The sequence below is a fragment of the Sinocyclocheilus grahami genome, unplaced genomic scaffold (assembly GCF_001515645.1).
Source record: "Sinocyclocheilus grahami isolate Dianchi unplaced genomic scaffold, SAMN03320097.WGS_v1.1 scaffold11.1, whole genome shotgun sequence".
In the NCBI taxonomy this organism is placed as follows: Eukaryota; Metazoa; Chordata; class Actinopteri; order Cypriniformes; family Cyprinidae; genus Sinocyclocheilus; species Sinocyclocheilus grahami.
Window position 1 is genome coordinate 2,185,142 of NW_015505190.1, and position 18,231 is coordinate 2,203,372.

General features: G+C 36.2%; 3 protein-coding genes across 4 annotated transcripts in view; 1 reads left to right on the forward strand and 2 right to left on the reverse strand.

Moving 5' to 3' along the window:
* Positions 1–154: 154 nt before the first annotated feature.
* LOC107595692 (E3 SUMO-protein ligase NSE2-like) lies at positions 155–3,213 on the forward strand. 2 transcript variants are annotated; one of them, XM_016286188.1, is made up of 7 exons: positions 155–208; positions 731–862; positions 974–1,086; positions 1,185–1,338; positions 1,442–1,536; positions 1,705–1,811; positions 2,654–3,213. In XM_016286188.1, the coding sequence occupies exons 2-7, from the start codon at positions 748–750 to the stop codon at positions 2,763–2,765; spliced, it is 696 nt and encodes a 231-aa protein (XP_016141674.1). In that variant the 5' UTR covers positions 155–208; positions 731–747; the 3' UTR covers positions 2,766–3,213. The 2 variants fall into 2 exon arrangements, with proteins under 2 accessions (XP_016141674.1, XP_016141681.1); XM_016286195.1 differs by having other exon boundaries at positions 166–208; positions 728–862.
* Positions 3,109–10,132, reverse strand: LOC107595663 (mitochondrial import receptor subunit TOM40 homolog). Its single transcript, XM_016286144.1, has 10 exons — positions 10,025–10,132; positions 9,257–9,480; positions 9,103–9,170; positions 8,923–9,015; positions 8,017–8,118; positions 7,571–7,676; positions 5,834–5,956; positions 5,657–5,733; positions 5,446–5,548; positions 3,109–4,293 (listed from the first exon to the last, which is right to left on the reverse strand). The coding sequence occupies exons 2-10, from the start codon at positions 9,477–9,479 to the stop codon at positions 4,154–4,156; spliced, it is 1,035 nt and encodes a 344-aa protein (XP_016141630.1). The 5' UTR covers position 9,480; positions 10,025–10,132; the 3' UTR covers positions 3,109–4,153.
* A 2,955-nt stretch (positions 10,133–13,087) lies between these two features.
* Positions 13,088–18,231, reverse strand: part of LOC107595651 (probable ATP-dependent RNA helicase ddx6) — a 7,576-nt gene continuing 2,432 nt past the window's right edge. Inside the window, exons 4-13 of the mRNA XM_016286134.1 lie at positions 17,327–17,456; positions 16,755–16,901; positions 16,154–16,248; positions 14,891–15,013; positions 14,616–14,744; positions 14,299–14,415; positions 13,772–13,835; positions 13,581–13,682; positions 13,262–13,470; positions 13,088–13,171 (exon numbers count right to left, since the gene is read on the reverse strand). Coding sequence (XP_016141620.1) covers positions 13,271–13,470; positions 13,581–13,682; positions 13,772–13,835; positions 14,299–14,415; positions 14,616–14,744; positions 14,891–15,013; positions 16,154–16,248; positions 16,755–16,901; positions 17,327–17,456 — 1,107 coding nt within the window. The 3' untranslated portion in view covers positions 13,088–13,171; positions 13,262–13,270. The remainder of the gene's footprint in view (positions 13,172–13,261; positions 13,471–13,580; positions 13,683–13,771; positions 13,836–14,298; positions 14,416–14,615; positions 14,745–14,890; positions 15,014–16,153; positions 16,249–16,754; positions 16,902–17,326; positions 17,457–18,231) is intronic.

An 18,231-nucleotide genomic window follows, 5' to 3' on the forward strand; every position in this document is an offset into this window, starting at 1 on the left:
TAATCTAAACGCAGATATTTTTTAAAAATGTAGTTTTTATCATTTATACGGGCTGTAGTCACTAAATATACCACAATTATGTGAAACGTAGTGAGAACTTTAAGACCACTTTATGAAATCGTTAAAAGTCTTTTATGTTGACGTCTAGTTCGAGGCGTTTTGAAACCGGAAGCGGCTACTTTGTGGCGCTACTTTTGGTGAAGTTAAGGTTTCGTATCATTTTATGTGATTATATTTGCAAAAAATATCGCAGATAAGTAGTTTGAATGCTTTAAGGGAATTATCGAAAACGAAAATGCTATAGCTTACCACTTAGACCAATACATTGTTAGTATATTTTGTTAAAGAGAAAAATGAAAGTGATTACATTATTTACAGATCATCATTCACTTCCAAAACTGTATGACTTTCTTTTTTCTTTAAGTTGAACAAAAACGATGTCAGGCAGAATGTCTGGGACTGTCGGCCTCAGTCACCATTCACTTACATATCTTTTTTTCACACTTTATAAGTGAATGGTGACAGAGGTTATTCTGTTTATCATATCTTTTTTTGTTCTATTAAAGAAAGTCCTACAAGTGTTAAAGAACACGAGGGTGGGGAAAGAGATTTTTTTTTTTAATCTTGTGGACTGTCCCTTTAAATTGTCTTTTCATAGCATGTTGTCAACCCAATGTTTAAGGTGCACGTGAGTTTGTGGTTAGAATCTGTGTCTCCCCCCCTCAAACAGTCATATAGCTTCCAAAGATGTCTCTAAGTTCAGTGCAGTCCACCTTGTCAACTCTGAAGTCATGCCAAGCAGATATTGGAGGTTGTATGGACATGGTATCAGATGTTGCGCTGGGAATAGTTGAAGCACAAGGTGAGTGATTTCTGAAAGATCATGTGATATTAAAGACTGGAGTAATGGCTGCTGAAAATTCAGCTTTCTTTTGGACATACTTTTCAAAATGTACTTTATATTTGATTTCAGGTATGGATAACAGTCCAGCTCTGAAGAAGCTGGAGGGGATGATTCTGGAGTGCTCGAGACTGGACAGAGAAATCAACTGTTTTGTGGAGTCTGTTGATGAGATGACTGCTCAGGTTTGCCTTAACTGGCTGTCACTGGTGCTTTATTTTGACACACAGTTTTTGTCAAGTCTCCCACTGAGCCACCCTGGCTTTCTCTCTATGTTCTGTAGGTCAGACATGAACCTCCTGAGGCCATGGTTCACCTGAGAAACTCTGTAAAGGAGCGATTCACTGAGCTTATGGCTGAAGTTACAGATGCAGACCTACAAAGGCACAGCAAGGTTGTTGCCTTCAGAGACAGTGTCAGGAAATATGCCATGCAAGGTGAGGAACTCACCCCCTCTTGCAACACAAGACCGCTGTATTTTCCACGTTATAAGTGCTGCAATTCCTAAATATATTATTTTTATGCATAATGTATATGCAGCAGGTCAAACTGCTGCTGAGAATGAAGAAGAGGAGCTGGATGAGGACATTGCTGTAACACAGAGCCAGACAAACTTCATCTGCCCTCTCACCCAGGTAAACGTCAGCATCATTTCACAGCATCAAGTGCACAAGATGCTATAGCCCTTGAGTTAAAAGTTCACATTTGTAGTGATGTTTTTGTGTGTTACTTGTATTGCAAGAAGAAGAAACATATAAAAATGACATATCATTCAAACCTTTTACTTTACCTTTTTCTGACAGGTTGAGATGGTCAATCCAGTGAAAAACAAGAAATGCCATCATTACTATGACCAAGAGGCTGTACTTGAAATGATTAAGGCCAGGCACAAAAATAAGAAGAAATTTCGGTATGTAGTCACTGCTGGGTTCTTTCTTTATGTTGCCCTAAATAAGTATACTGTTATGCAAAATTAATTGCCATATCCAGTCCAACAGGGCTGCATTTATTTGCAGTAAAAACAAATATTGTGAAATATTATTACAATTTAAAATAACTGTTTTCTATTTTAATTAATATATGTGATTGCAAAGCAGAATTTTTAGCAGGCATTACCCCAGTCTTCAGTGTCACACGATCATTCAGAAATCATTCTAATATGCTCAAAAAAATCTCATTATTTTTAATGTTAAACTTATTTAATGTTATTTATTAAATCTTAAAGGGGTCATATGATGCGATTTCAATTTTTCCTTTCTCTTTTGGAGTGTTACAAGCTCTTGGTGCATAAAGAAGATCTGTAAAGTTGCAAACACTAAAGTCTCAAATCCAAAGAGATATTCTTTATAAAAGTTAAGAGTCAACCACACCTACCTAAAACACCTCGTTCTAACACGCCCCCACATACCTACGTCATAGCTGGATAGCTGGCCAATCAGAGCACTCCTCGCTTTTCATTTCATTACACCAAATACACAAACTAATGTTCTTTTTAGCAACATATGACCCCTTAAAACTTATACCAATGTTACAATTAATATCAATGTTGACACTTAATGTTAAAAACAGTTTTGCTGCTTAATATATTTCTGGAAACCACCAGGATTCTTTGATGAATAGAAAATAGATTTTTTTTGTAACATTGTAAAAGTCTTTACTGTCAGGTTCGATCAATTTAACGTATCCTTTGAACTGTAGTGTATAGAACAATGTAACAGTCACGGTTGCCAACTTTTCTGTCATTCTTCACAGCTGTCCAAAGGTTGGCTGTGGAAACACAGATGTTCAGCTGTCAGATCTCGAGTTGGACCTGGTTATGAAGAGAATGATCCAGAACCATAAGAGACAGAGCGGAAAAACTTAATTTGACTAAATCAGTCCTGCAGACGTTACAGTTGTTCTGTCTGTAATAGGAAAATGGTTTTGCCTGAATTTTTTTAATGTAGAACTGGACTTTTGTAGTAAAATTTGGTTCATGTTAATCTATAACACATTTATAGTTCATGTTTGCAATACAAATATAAATGCACTATGCTTGGTAATTCTGACCTTTATTTTTTTTAAATAAAAATTTGCACCGTTCTATTACCTCACTGTCTCAGATCAACTAGGCATTTTATCCTTAGTCAAACAGAGTAAGACTTTTCATCTCTAGCAATGACAATAAAAAACCTAGTTCTTTTCAAAACAATTCACAACCAAATGTTTATTCAACATAATTGCACTGTAAAATAATCCATTAGAATCAGGCCAAAAGCCTGTTTTATAGTACTCCACCATGTCACAAAGACATGAAATCAGCATGAGACATGGGCATTAAAACCAGTTTAAGTTGTACAGGTTTATTACAATATCTGCCCCAAACCTTTGACTGTGTACAACAGCTAATTATAACAATACAAACTTTGGAAATTCTTCCATGTGGAAAATTCAGCGAGGCATTTCATGTCGAGACACATAAAAAGGACAGTCTGATTGGTTACGCCCGGTCAATATGAAACCGGCATTCGAATTAGGCCCCAAGACCCTGACAGACAAATACAGGAAAAAGACCTCATGATCAAAAGTCTCAGACAGTTCTGATTGACTAGTTATTTGAGACAAAGGGACACAGGCATTGACTTAAACAACCCATTATTTAAACCCAGAGCTTCCCATACATTGAATTTTCATAATTTTGACAAACAGCATTTCATTATTGAAGATTAAGTCATTTTCACATGAACAAGTAGGCTAAAAAAAAAAAGCACACTCAAACCGCCTTACCACATTTATATAGACCCAAGCGTTTTTTGTTCACTGATCAAAAAATGAAGACGGCATAAGTCTTCTGCTCTTAAGAAAACCGTCTTATGAAAAGAGAAAACAATTTTGTCTCAAAAAGAAAAGAGCAAAGGCATGTCCACATTTTCTGACTGTATCAGAATGAATCATATTGCGAAAACGGATACGCATGTCCTTTCAAAACACCTGCAATATTATGCATATCAGACACACTTCTTTCACATGATGCGCATTTAAAATCAAACCTTATGTGACTGTCTGTTGATCAGATAACTGAACATTTAGATTGATGAGAGCTCTGCTGGACAGTCCTGTGAGCACTTTGTCCTGGTCCGTCCATGTGAAGGTTCAACACACTAATACTGGGAGTCTGTTTCAGTGTTGGTCCATGTCCCCATGTCTCTTTGCACCGGTCCAAGCATGGTGGAGGGTTGTATCTGTTGAGATTCTTGAGTCGCCACGGCTGTTCTATCCGATGGTGATCCCAAAGCCACACTGAAACTTGTTCTTGCGGTGGTTAAGGAAGGCTCCTAAAGCTAACGATAGAGGAAGGGGTAACAGCTTCTTTTCTAGCGTCGCCCCCACCACCCAGTTGCTATCTAAAGAACCTGGAGAACAAGAAGAGCACAGGGAAGCTTAGCAATGGAACCAAACTGGAACAAACTTGAAAGTAGGTTGCACAATTAATCGAAATAAAACCAAAATCACAATACAGCTTATAGCAAAGACTGCAATTTAATGAAATAAATATAAATGCGCTGCGTGCTTAGAGTGAAGCATGGCACTGTTCTTATGTGTGAGCATCTCATTATCTACTGATGTTTGAGCGTCTCAGGTCACAGTATATTTTGTTCCATGCAAACTCCATCTCTGTATCTGCTCAGCGTTTGGATCATTTTAATATGAATCTGTGGACACGATATGCACTAACAATCTTCCTAAATTTGTAATGCGCTTAACGATCCCAAACTGGATCAATAGCTTAAACACTGACCCACAAAACAAAGCTTTAAGGGCTTTCTGTGGTTTTCTATCAATATAAAAGTTTGATGGCTTAACATTTGAAATTAAGAAGATTAATACACCCATAAATATAAGTGCTGTAAGTTTACAGTTGAAATGTAAAATACAATCATTATTATATAATAAAATATTATATATCTTTTTCTTAAATACTCATTTTATTTTACAGTGAAGTGAATTTAGTGATATTTGTTTTATTTAGTAATAATCATACTCTTGATAATAATAATACTAATAAATTACATTATTCTTAAATACTATTTCTTGTGTTGTAGTGAAATATTACAATAGTTTTGTTTTTATTTAGTAATTAAAATACTACTACTGTTGGCGCCAATGGCATCGTGGGCAGCGCGCCGACATGTAGCGCCTTTGCGCTTCGGGCGTCCCAAGTTCGAGTTCCGACTCGTGGACCTTTCCCAATCCCATCCCCCTCTCTCTCTCTCACCCACTTCACTTCCTGTCGACCTACTGTCCTATCTAAATAAAAGACATAAAACGCCAAAAATAAATCTTTAAAATACTACTACTAACTATGATTATTATTTTATAGCCATATTGATATATAAATTTAAAAAAATTAATCACATTTTAAAACATGACGATTTTTAATCTGAAAAAAATCACAATTGGATTGAATCCCCAAATTGTGCAGCCCTACATGAAAGTGTGGAAATAATTCAAATCAATCTCAAATTGTTTTGAATGCAAGCGTTTCAAGACAAGTGTTTCAGTACCTTTAAAAAGCAGATTTGCTTTAGGTACATCCAACTGATAACCAAACGACACGCTTGTGTCCTGCATCCGTGTGCTGGCCTCAAACTCTACCCCAATCTGGAGCTGTAGGAGGTGTTCAAATTCAAAGGAGTGAGTTTAACAGATCTTTAACAGGTCTTATCTCAAGTAACAAATCTGTCATTTAATACATCTATTTATTGTATGAAATACCTGGTCATTAGCTTTGTGGTAATATGACGCATGTGCACCAGCTCCTCCAACAGTCAACGTGGCGACATAGTTACTACCTGAGGATGAAAACATACAGGTCCAATCAGTACATTCAATCGAATTATGAATTTCTGCCAATCCTTGAAATGTGACAAAGAATGATCTGCAAATGACCACCTGTGTATCTGCCCACAAATGATGTGACGGTGCCCTCTTCTCCTGGCCTCCTGTGATAGACCAGTTCACCACCCAATACCAAAGCAGGAGACAAGGACTGGAGGTAGTGCGCCACAAGGATACCTAACAGACCAAACATGAAAGTGAATGTAAGCTCCTACAGATAAATAGTTTCCTCATAAAACTTAAAAAGTTTGGTGTCAGTAAGATTTTTTATAAAGGAAATTACTTTTGTTCAGTAAGGATGCATTATTTCATATAACAACAAAAAAAAACATTTCCACAAAAATATAAAGCAGCACAGTGTAGCGTCTGGACCAATCAAACACACAATTTTTCATTTGATTTAACAAATCAGTTATTAGAATAACAAATCGTCACAGTCCCCTCACCCAATAAACTGGGTGCCTGGTGTCGTTGGTCCCCATGGCAACTAATGCTGATATCACTGGTTTTATGACCCACAAGAATGCGAGTAGGGAAAATCACTACCTTTTTATAGGAAGAGACAATGCACAGTAGAAATGGACTTTTCTCTAATTAATCCATAGGAAAACCTTTCTTTGAATGAACACACATATCCTTCAGGTCATCGTGTGTTCATTCAAAGAAAGGTTTTCCTATGGATTAATTGGAGAAAACCTTTCTTTGAATGAACACACATATCCTTCAGGTCATCGTGTATGTTGTCTTTGAGATTTTATGCAGGCTTATGATGGAAACACTCATTCCTGTCATCTTACCTATATGTAATCCTACCATGTTTAGTATCTATGAATTCGCCTTCTGATGATCTAAACGAGAGTGTATATTATATGTTGGTACATAGGCAATATATTAGTGTCCTGAGAATCTTTAGTAATTTCGATTCAAGTTCCATATGCAAATTACCATGCTTCCACACAAAGAGTCATAAAACTCCCCAGTATTTCCAAACTCCCACTTGAAATTTCTGTCTTTCTCACTGGACAAGCCCTTTTGAGAGGCGTGAATCTTCGCAGACTTTAAAGGCCTCACATTCATCCTTATTTCTCTCCTTTTTACTGCCTAAACTTTAACTCCTTTTCCTATACCACCTGTATGCGTGTGTGTGTGTGTGTGTGTGTGTGTGTATGTTAGACTAGTTTAAGTGTTTATGTAGTTAATAAAGTCTTACTTGTATCACACTTGACGTTGTTCATTGTTTGCTCATAACTGGAGTCACTTAATCATGCAGATTTATGCTACAAGCTCGGTGTAGAATTGTACAGTAAGGAAGTTATTTCCCTTAACCAGGAAATTAACGTTCTTAGAATTGATAGACAGTTGACCCTGAGAGGTCAAGTAAATATCTACAGCAGATCTAAATATTTATAATTAATTATAACTAGTTATGATTAATTATTCATAATTATTCATGAGCTGATTCGCTACAACAGCATGATATGAAATGTTTCTTAAGCAGCAACTCAGCATATTAGAATGATTTCTGAAGGATCATGTGACACTAAAGACTGGAATTTCGCCATCACAGGAACAAATTACACTTTAAAATATATTCAAATAGAAGACGGTTTTAAAAAATAAAAAAAAATTCACAATATATTACTGTTTTTACTGTATTTCTGATCAGTAAATGCAGTCTTAAGAGAGAACATTACACAAAAATCTTACCGACTCCAAACATAAACATAACATCTTGTATTGTTTTTTTAGAACTTGACAGTCATGGACTATAGCAACTGCAAGGTATGTTACCAGATCCAACGAGAACATCTGGGTTGCCAAGGGTAACAGCAGCTGTGAAGTCATCGCCACGGTATTCTGCATCACACTGCCAGTTTACAAACTTGTGTTGCTGCGTCTGTAACACATAATTTATTCAGGCAATTAATAACAATACTCTATGCAGCATTGCATCTCATTTTCCACAACAACAGATCTCTGGACAAAGCTGCAATTTTAAAGACATTAGATCATGTGATTGGGATTATCTTCTTAAAGCATGTGAAACGATTTATTTCTTCTCACCATATTTTCTGAAATTACTTTTCTCACAATACGAGAGAAACCAGTTTATCACATAACTGATCTAGCTTACATTAATTGTACGATACATCTGTGTCATAAAAAAACTATACCATGTGTAGGATCTGCTGATTCACATTCATAGTTTGTGAACATGACTGCAAAGTCGTACATACCTGCATTACCAATTTAGAGCGAATGCGGTTGGTAAGCTGATGGATGACCTGTGCGTTTAGACTGCCTGTGTTGTCCATGTCACCTACCATGACCGGAAAAGACTGAGGGGGACAGACCAAAAAAAAAAGAAAAAAAAAAAAAAGAGGCATTAACATCACATCCTACTCAGCATTTCATTCTGACTCAATATTGACATAGCAAGTTGACCGAAAACCGCTTTCAAAAGGGAAAAATATACATTAAAAACAATAGTTCTTGAACAAAAGACACCCAGAGTGAAAAATTTAAGGGGGTCTGAATACTTTCCGTACCCACTGTGTATATATATATATATATATATATATTATTGTCATAGGATTGTCTTTACTAACTGCCATTCAGATTGCCATTTTATTTTTTCCCATAATCATACGACTACTGTAATTTGAGTTTTAAAGCATGTCTTGTCATTGAATTGCATCAAAGAGCATATTGTAAGGTTATTTTAGTATTATTGAAATACTAATATATTTTTTATTAATAATTTGACAGTTTTTATTTTTATATTTTATGAGGTTTTTTTATAGAATGAGATACTAATATAGTATTTATAAACTTTTAATAAGTTTGTATTTTTTTTATTTTGGCATTTTTACTTTTATTATAATAGGACAGATCAGAACTGACAGGAAGCGAAGTGGGACAGAGAGAGAGGGGCGGGATTGGGAAAGGTCCTTGAGTCGGGATTCCAAACTTGGGACGCCTGTAGCGCAACAGCGCTGGATGTTGGCGCGCTGCCCACAAGGCTATCGGCACCGACATAAGTTTTGTATTTTTATATCTTCCGTTTCCTGTATAACAAGCTGATCTGTATAACAAGCTGACAGTAAATCACTAGTCAGTTAAAAAGCAACTAAAAGGCTCACCTCTGCAGGTCCTGTTTGCTTCCTGCCCACATACGTGGCTCCAAATCTGTAACCCGAGTCCCCCAAGGTGCTTAGAGTAACTGTGTGACTAACCTGAGGAAGCAAATGAAGATGTGATATATTTTTGTCATTCTATCTTTCATTTCTAAGTGGTAAAAATAGAATTGTGTGATAACTGACCTGGAAGTGATTACTCAAGCCCTTGTTGACAACTAATCGTACCCCCTCAATCTGCACAGGGAAGACCTCTGAAAAGCAGACAAAAAGACCATAAGTAAACATAATAGATCATAAAACTGTAGAAGGTATGTCAGAAAATGACCCCAAGACAAACCTTTGCATTTCCGATGACACTCTTCAAATGTGCCGGGGTTGGTGAGAGAGGCCTCTGCATCTGTCCCGGGCTGCCCCTGTGTGCTTGAGGTGGCTGGGACTGCAGACACTGGGGGCATGGTGAAACCTGGGGGTACCGTTACCAGACCTGCACCCCCTGGGGCACTGCCACCCCCTGAGGCTGCGGGTGGGTTTGGGGAGCCGGCAGCCAACACACTGCCCATGCTTAAGAAAAATACAACAGTACAGTAAGATTGAAATAGCATTAAATGTTATCATTAGCTGACAAAACCATAGGGCAAAAGGTCACGTTACTATAGTCAGAGACAGACTGGCAGAAAACAACATATTTCTAGTTCCAATAACTACCAAATATCAGAACCAAATGAAAACCTTCATCTCTCCCGGTTTACATAGTTGACAACTAACTTATAGTCAAGCTGCGACTCTCTTGTCATGAAAGCCAGTTCTGCGCGCATAACAACAACTAGAATTTGGCTCGTTAAAGAAAAGTAGTGCACTAGCATGTGGAGCTTCATTCACGCCTCATTGGCTAAATAGCAGGTAAGCTAAGGTTAATGCTAGCCAACTAGCTAACATGCTTTGATGTAAAAGAAAGAGTGGCACATATCTGAGTGAGACGCGAGAAAAAGGCTGTATTATATATACTAGCTGGACAGTCATTTCTATCAGTATATGGCGGACTAATAAATAGCAAGTGTATGAATGCAATTTATGTAACTATTTGTAGGCCTCGTGCTATACTCACGTTTAGCAATGCAGTCCTGTTTAACGGCTGAGAGGGACCGGTTAGGATACAAGGGACAACCTACGTAACCGACGTCTTGGCCCGCCCATTCCGGCTGTATTAAGAGATGATTGGATAAAAGACACCACAACTGCCTGATGATTGGATACTGAGTATGGCGTCCTCGTGAGGTCATCGGGGAAGGAATAAGACGGCTCGTTCTTTTTTCCTCTGGCAGATCTTATTCTCTCTTATTGTTATCTCTTTAATTAATATTTTCTTTACAATCTGTATTGTTTCATTATGTTCCAATAATAAAAAATACGACGGCTCGTGACGTATATTCTCCACTCCTCCAAAAGTACTCTTCAAAGGGTATGAGATGTACATTTGCATTTGTTCTTGATACAATTAGAAAATGGACGAAGGGATGGTAACAAAACAGTAGTTTTGTTGAACTAGCTGGTGTTTACATTTTATTCTAGTTAATGCAGAATTGTGAGAAACAATATTCATATATTTAATGATTATTAATATATATATATATAAATGAATAAAAATGTTATATTCAAATATTTCAACCATAAACATTCATACTCTACAGGAAAGCCAAAGCTTTGCCTATAATATGTTTTTATTGCAAACAAGATTTATTTTTTCAGAGCTCAAAATTCTCATCTGAGAAGTTTCAAATGGTTACATGGTCTCAAGCAGGAGGAATTATTAATCTTTCTCATAAGTGGCTCTTTTACACACTTTAGCCTCCTAAAGAGGCTGAAGTGCTTAAGAGATTGATGTCTGGCGAGTTTCTTCCATTTCAGCCAAGGAGCCCCACAGTAATGTGTTGTAAGTGTTGTAACTTCTCTGAAACCCGCCCTCTGTCTTGCTCAGCCTTGGTATCTTGTGGAGTTTCTAAATATTTAATGTCAGTTAAGTAAATGTTAGTGTGAAAAACTGCATAATTTAACTAGATTTTACCTTATTTAAATAGAATTTATAAATTGTAGATTGAGAAGAAACCGTTTAAAATGTACCCATTTAAACTAAATTTATTTGGTGGTGGTGAGGTTTAATCTTAAAAAAGGTTAAAAATACAAGGTTGGCACTAAAAGTATGTGAAAAGTTAAATCAGTCACCTGCTTATACTATGAAGATTTAACTTACATTCTTGATTTTGGACCAATTCCAACTTCGGAGTCATTGGAGTGATAATATTAGTTTCCTTGACGTCAAGGTATTTGAAAGAGAAAAACATTTGGAGAATATGCTGGACTTTATTTTGCTTAAAAGAGAAGGGACAGGATAGGCTGGCATTAACATTAGGAGAAAAAAGCTTTGGCCATTCTCCCATGAATCCTCGCAGTAAAACATACAGCTTCTACTTAATACAACATGTCCAAGAGAGCACAATTCAACACATACAACAGGGGACACAAAAAAAGGTTTACAATTTGAGAGCTACCAACTTTATAACAGCTGCCATTTCATCACAGCATTTGTGCTGATATGTTGCAAAAACATTACTCTGTCTGTTTCTGTGCATTAGACACCACCAGGGGAAAAACTTAATCTGATCAATCACATTTCATTGTTTTAATAAAATAAAACCTGACTGTGTTTCAACGGGGGAAAAATGACGTCAAGGTATTTGAAAGAGAAAAACATTTGGAGAATATGCTGGACTTTATTTTGCTTAAAAGAGAAGGGACAGGATAGGCTGGCATTAACATTAGGAGAAAAAAGCTTTGGCCATTCTCCCATGAATCCTCGCAGTAAAACATACAGCTTCTACTTAATACAACATGTCCAAGAGAGCACAATTCAACACATACAACAGGGGACACAAAAAAAGGTTTACAATTTGAGAGCTACCAACTTTATAACATTTCATCACAGCATTTGTGCTGATATGTTGCAAAAACATTACTCTGTCTGTTTCTGTGCATTAGACACCACCAGGGGAAAAACTTAATCTGATCAATCACATTTCATTGTTTTAATAAAATAAAACCTGACTGTGTTTCAACGGGGGAAAAAGAAAAATGTATACATTGAACAACCTAAACTGTCCTCCAGTTTTCAAAAATGCAGGCTGAACTGCTGAAATTGAAGTCCGGCCTCACCAAACATCTGAGCTGGGGTACCTGGTTGTTGGACACAAGCAAATCTATTGCTCACCCAGCCAATGTTGAGGTAGGCACTGTTCACTACCAACAAACTGGTGGGTCAAATAGAGAACAAGTGATTTATGGGGTTGAGGTACTAGAGAAGTCTAAATCTTGCAGGTAACAACAACTTCCACTGACGATCCTGACCAAAGCTAAGTTTTTATTTTATTTTTTTGCACCATGCACCTATAGCGCTCCTCCTACCCAGCGGAAGTATATAATAGAGTAAGGCACTTAGAGAAACCGAGATGGCCAAAGTGAGTATGATGCGGAGACTGACTTCAAAAATAAAATAAAAAAGGGGATTGAATGTTTTCGATAAAATTTTGGGAAAGATGACATGGTGACGAGTCAAAAGTTAGTATAAGAAAATGCTGAAATGTTGTCTGTTTGTATTAGAAAGAACGTACAATCCTCTCTCCAGAAGATACACACACACATACAAAGCTGTGAACAACCAACAGAAGACCATTAGGAATGTGTTAAACTTCCTCCATGGTTTTCCCTGATCAACTGTAAAGCTCCGAGTAAAACTCATTCATTATATAATGCGCAACAACCTTCCACATTAGGCGCTGGATAGACAGCACTAAATTTACTGCTTGTAAAGCTTGGGAATTTGTTTTTGGCACCCTCTTCTGCCATTATTTTCCATTTCATTGTTCTGGTACATAAAAGGGGGGAAAATCCTCATGAACAGCAGTTATGGACGGTGAATGGTCTTTGCCAGTTCTCTGGGTCCAAAGAACAGTGGCTTATTGTGCTCCAAATGGAAAAGGGGTAAGCTGCCTCAGTGAGTCCATCGAGAACAACAAAACCTAATGACTTTATACTGACCCCTAAACCTGTGGCAGCTGATCACATTTTACCATGGCAGTTCCAGACCCATGAAGCATTTGGTGAGAAAATGAACTACAATAAACAAAAGAAAACGAGTCATCTTTGCGTCTGTCTTCAGTAGAAATTGTGCAGAATGCCAAGCATTGGTCCCTTTATTCTCCTAAAAGAAAGGGAGATATCAGTATATTGTCACATCTAAATAAAAGAACAAGTTCTTCAGATCAGGTCATTTAGGACATGGCCTTCTTACCAGTAAGGGTTAATTAAGCTCGCCTGCTTTGTGAGCAGCCTCCTCTTCATCTGGGTTCATGGAGTGAAACTCTGCCACATACAGGCTCTTGTCAATGCTGCTGGGTATGGGCTTTATGTCAGTCATCAGCTGGTCCTCAATGCCCTTTAGGTTAAAACGATCTTCTGAGGTGATCAGGTTAATGGCCAGACCCAGATGACCGTATCTACCTGAGAACATATAGAAAACACTAAAATAAACTACATGTAGACAACAACAACAGATGAACAAAAAAAAACAAAAAACATAAAAACCAGTCAAATCCTGAGTTGACGGTTACCTGATCGACCAATGCGGTGCAGATATGTCTCTGCATTTTTGGGGAAGTCAAAGTTGATGACTACATTGACAGCCTGGATGTCAATTCCTCTTGTGAAAAGATCTGAGAGAGGAAACATCCCATCAAAAAGGTTTCATAAGCATTTGGGGAAATCCCTGAAAACAGAATTCTATGAATATGGCTATCCGTACCCGTGCAGACCAGGTTCCTACACAGTCCGTTTCTGAAGTCATGGAACACACGATTTCTGTATTCCTGTGATAATATAAAAATACTTTAGAAAAACAAATCGCAGCATGCTCACAAAGGCTGCATTTATCAAATACAGTAAAAAAATATATATAAATAAATAAAAAAGAAAAGAAAAGCAAACAGTAATAATATTGGGAAATACAATTTAAAAATAACTTTTTATTTTCCATTTATTTTAAAACTTAATTTCTCTGATGGCAAAGCTGAATTCAAAGCATGTGATCCTTCATAAATTGTTCTAATATGCTGATTTGGTGCTCAAGAAACATTTATTATTAATGTTAAAAAAAAGTTTGTGTGTGAAAACAGTGTCTTCAAAAAAAAGCAATAGACAGAAATCTTTGTAACATTATAAATATCTTTACTGTAATTTGATCAATTTAATGCCTCCTTTCTGAATTAAATAGTAATTTCTTTAAAAAAAAAAAACCTCTTAACAAAAGGTTTAATATATTCTGAAACCGACCTGCATCATCTTGGCGTGGATATAAAAGCAGGAATAGCCAAGTTGTGTGATCTTCTTGGCAAGGAGTTCCACCCTTTGGGTGGAGTTACAGAAGATGATTGACTGGTTGATTTGGAGCTAGGAAAGAAAAATATATAAAATAAACAAATAGAAGGAGAGGTAATGAAAGGACTTATTTTTTCCTAGGAGTTGAGGACACAGAGTACAAAAAGACAATACAGTTACTCAATTGTAGTATGCCAAAAGCTTTGAAATGGAGAACTTGCAAAAATACCAGACAAATTTAGGGCATATCTGTAAAGGGAATGGTCGCTTACCCTGGAGAACAATGTGTTGAGACAGTGCACTTTCTGTCTTTCTGTCACATAAGCATAGTACTGAGTGATGCCTTTCAGTGTCAGCTCATCCATCAGATTGATTTCATATGGCTTCTGAAGGTGTTTGGTCTACACACCAGGAGAGTGTCATTAACATGATTAAACAAGACATCTAAATATGAGAAATAATCCTGGATATTGTAAGACATTTAACTTCAGAAAGACTAGACTGATTATATAAACCAAGGAGTTATTACAACAAGTAAAGCTCTCACCATAAACTTCTGCACACTGGTGGGGAAAGTGGCAGAATAGAGCAAAACCTGGCGGTTTTTGGGCAGGAAGCTGATGATGTCCTCAATGAGCACCACAAAGTCTTGAGAAAGCAATTTATCAGCCTGTAAAAAAAAAGAAAAGAAAAAGAATTAAGACACAATGACCTTCAATTTTAGCATTCATTTAGAACAGTGGTCACCAACGTGGTGCCCGTGGGCACCTGGTAGCCCGCATGGAGTCTCTTAGTCGCCCGCCAAGCACGTTCTATAAATAGCCTAAATTAGCGTTGTGTGATAATTTATATCTTATCGAGATTATGATCAAATTTATGTTAATAATGATAAGCTGTGGACACTTTTACTCAAAATGGATTAATCTAACATCCTATCACACAACAGAAATAAATGTTACAGCAACCAGTCAGTGCATGTCGCTAACAAGTCTGCATGTTCTGTGTCTCTGAATGCGTGGAGTAGTTTAGTTTAATCTGATACACAAATTCAAACACATGTGACTCGCGGTGTTTTCAGCATCTGCGTCTCAATATATGAGGACATGAACACATGCACTTCATCTTCAGAGCTGTTCTGAGAGTCACTTCACCAGCTTTATGAAGTTTCATTTGAGAAAAAATAGTCAAATACACACTGAAACTAAAACTAACTGAAAGACCTTCGAGACATACCGTCAAAATAAAAGTCCGGTTTAACATGAAATTATATGACTGAATATATTACTACTGTATACTACAATGCAATTCTCAAAGTAATAATATTATTATTATTTTTAAGGAATATCATACAACCAAGTCATTTTCTATTATTATTAATTTATACAGTTCTGTTATGCAACATGTCTGATCAAAAACAAAAAAAACAATGTTTTGTTGTAAATTGATTTTCATTTGATTACATTTTAAAAGATTGATTAAATTGTTAAAGTTTTATTAATTCATTTCACTAGACACTATTTTTTATGATAAATTTGTACTGAATCATAAAACACTGAATCCATAAGAAATCAAATGGAAAACACATAATTTAGGGAAAATAAAATGCATTTTTGCATAAAATGCAAGATATCAAAAATTAATTGTGTGTGTGTGTATATATATATATAGATAGATAGATAGGAGTATATCAAACAAGTAGCCCTTGAGACTATTTTATCCCTTCAGGGAGCCCTCACTCACAAAAAGGTTGGAGACCCCTGATTTAGAAAATATGCTTAGTTGGAAATCTTTCTTGCATTATTTTTCTCACCTCATCCATCACAATCATCTGAGCTTTGTCAACCTTGGCCACACCTTTCTTCATCAAGTCAAGGATCCTTCCTGGGGTAGCTATTATAACATGTACTGAAAAGACAAAAAAAAAAAAAGTAAAGTTAACAGTAGGAGGAGGGGGGGGGGCTGTATTCTTCAAGTACATTATCTTCTAAATTCTTTTAAATTTAATTAAACCGTCAAGATGACTTGCCCTGCATGTTAGATCTTTAACCCATTATAATCAAGTGTGGATAATTATGAAACTCTAAGTAACATCACTTCTCTCTCAGGAACAAGGAAGTGCAATTTAAGAATTTCTTAAATGACTGTGGCCTGGCAAGAGGACAGCACTTCAGAAAAACAGTTAGTAGGTGTGACATCCCAACCAAAAAAAACTTGTGGAACATCACCTTTAAGCAAAATTTACTGAAGAATTTACACAAGTGCTTCAACAATATGATTGCCTGTAATTTTAAATGTTACTGTAAAGGTGTTTCTTACTTCAATTTTACTACCCACATTTAGTTTTGAAATCACTACAAGTTTTTTCAAGCTTGGGAAACTCGCAAAGAGGGTAGAGAACTCTCATCAATTACCAGTCTCATCAAGACGCATAATGTCATCTCTCAGGTTAGTGCCACCTGTTGTAGCCATGACCTTGACGCCACCAAGGTGCTTGCTCATGTTGATACTTATCTGGCTCATCTGCAGAGCCAACTCACGAGTTGGTACCAACACTATGGCTAAAATAAAGTTGGGGAGAAAAAAAAAAAAGTTTAAAATAATCAAATGTATAAAACTAACATTCAAAAACATGGAGTCACCAAGATTTAGGTTTTTTACCAAGAAATTAGTACTTTACTCAATTTAATCTGTCCTTGGTGAATAAAAGTAACAGTTACAGGCTTTTACATAGTTACAAAATTGTATGATTTCAAATAAACGCTGTTCTTTTTAAACTGTGTTCAAACAATCCTGAACTAAAGTATCACGTTTCCACAAAAATATTAAGCAGCACAGCTGTTGTTTGTTCTTGAGCACCAAATCAGCATATTCAAATGATTTCTGAATGATCATATGATGCTAAAGACTGATGCTAAAGTAATGGCTGCCAAAAATGTAGCTTTTTATTTTTTTTACTTATTTGCATTTCATATTATATTCCTACCTTGAACATAGTCCTTCTTCATGTCAATCCTTTCCAAGAGGGGGATGAGGTAGGCTCCGCTTTTACCTGTGCCATTTTTAGCTCGGGCAAGTATGTCCCTCCCTGACAAGACAATAGGAATACTCTCCTCCTACAGGGACAGACAGTGTAGGGAAAAAAGTAAAAGAAAAAAAGAAAAAAACTCAAGACAGGCTTATTTGACAAACATTCTGAAAGTCATAAGCCAAGCAGACAAAACCAATCAACCACATTGGTTTTTATACACGTGTATAGTATAATATAAATTAGTACAGTATATAAAGGTTTGTAACAGTGTATACAGGTTAGAGCAGTGTTTCCCAACCTTTTTTTAAACTTGTGGCACCCTACAAAATTAATTTGTCACAATATTTGAATTTCTAACTTCGATATGATAATTTGAAAAGTATAGATATTCGGTACAACAGAGAAGAACTGCAGAATATAATGTCATACAGATTTTTAATATTATTAAAAAATTGTGTCCATCAATGGTGGCAATCAGTAGCCTAATTTCTAATGAAGACCAATTTATATGACAGATTTTAATGTAGGCTTTTATACACATGTAAACATTATTTAATTACCATTATAACTAGCTATCTCACAAATTTTTGCTCACTCAGTGTTTTTTTTTTATTTTACAGTGGGGTAATTTTGGTGCAGTAGCACGAGATAGCTTGATTTCAAACTTTGAATTTAATAAAAAATTACAAGCAAGCAGTCAGTAATAAAATAAGAACAAAAAGAAATTAAGAATGATAGCACATAAATAACGACATGCCTTCGAATTAAATAAATTGCTTTTTAGTTTTTCAGGTAGGTCTAACAGTAGGGTTAAGATATTTAACTTTGTTTTATTTTTACCAATTATCCAAATAATGTTT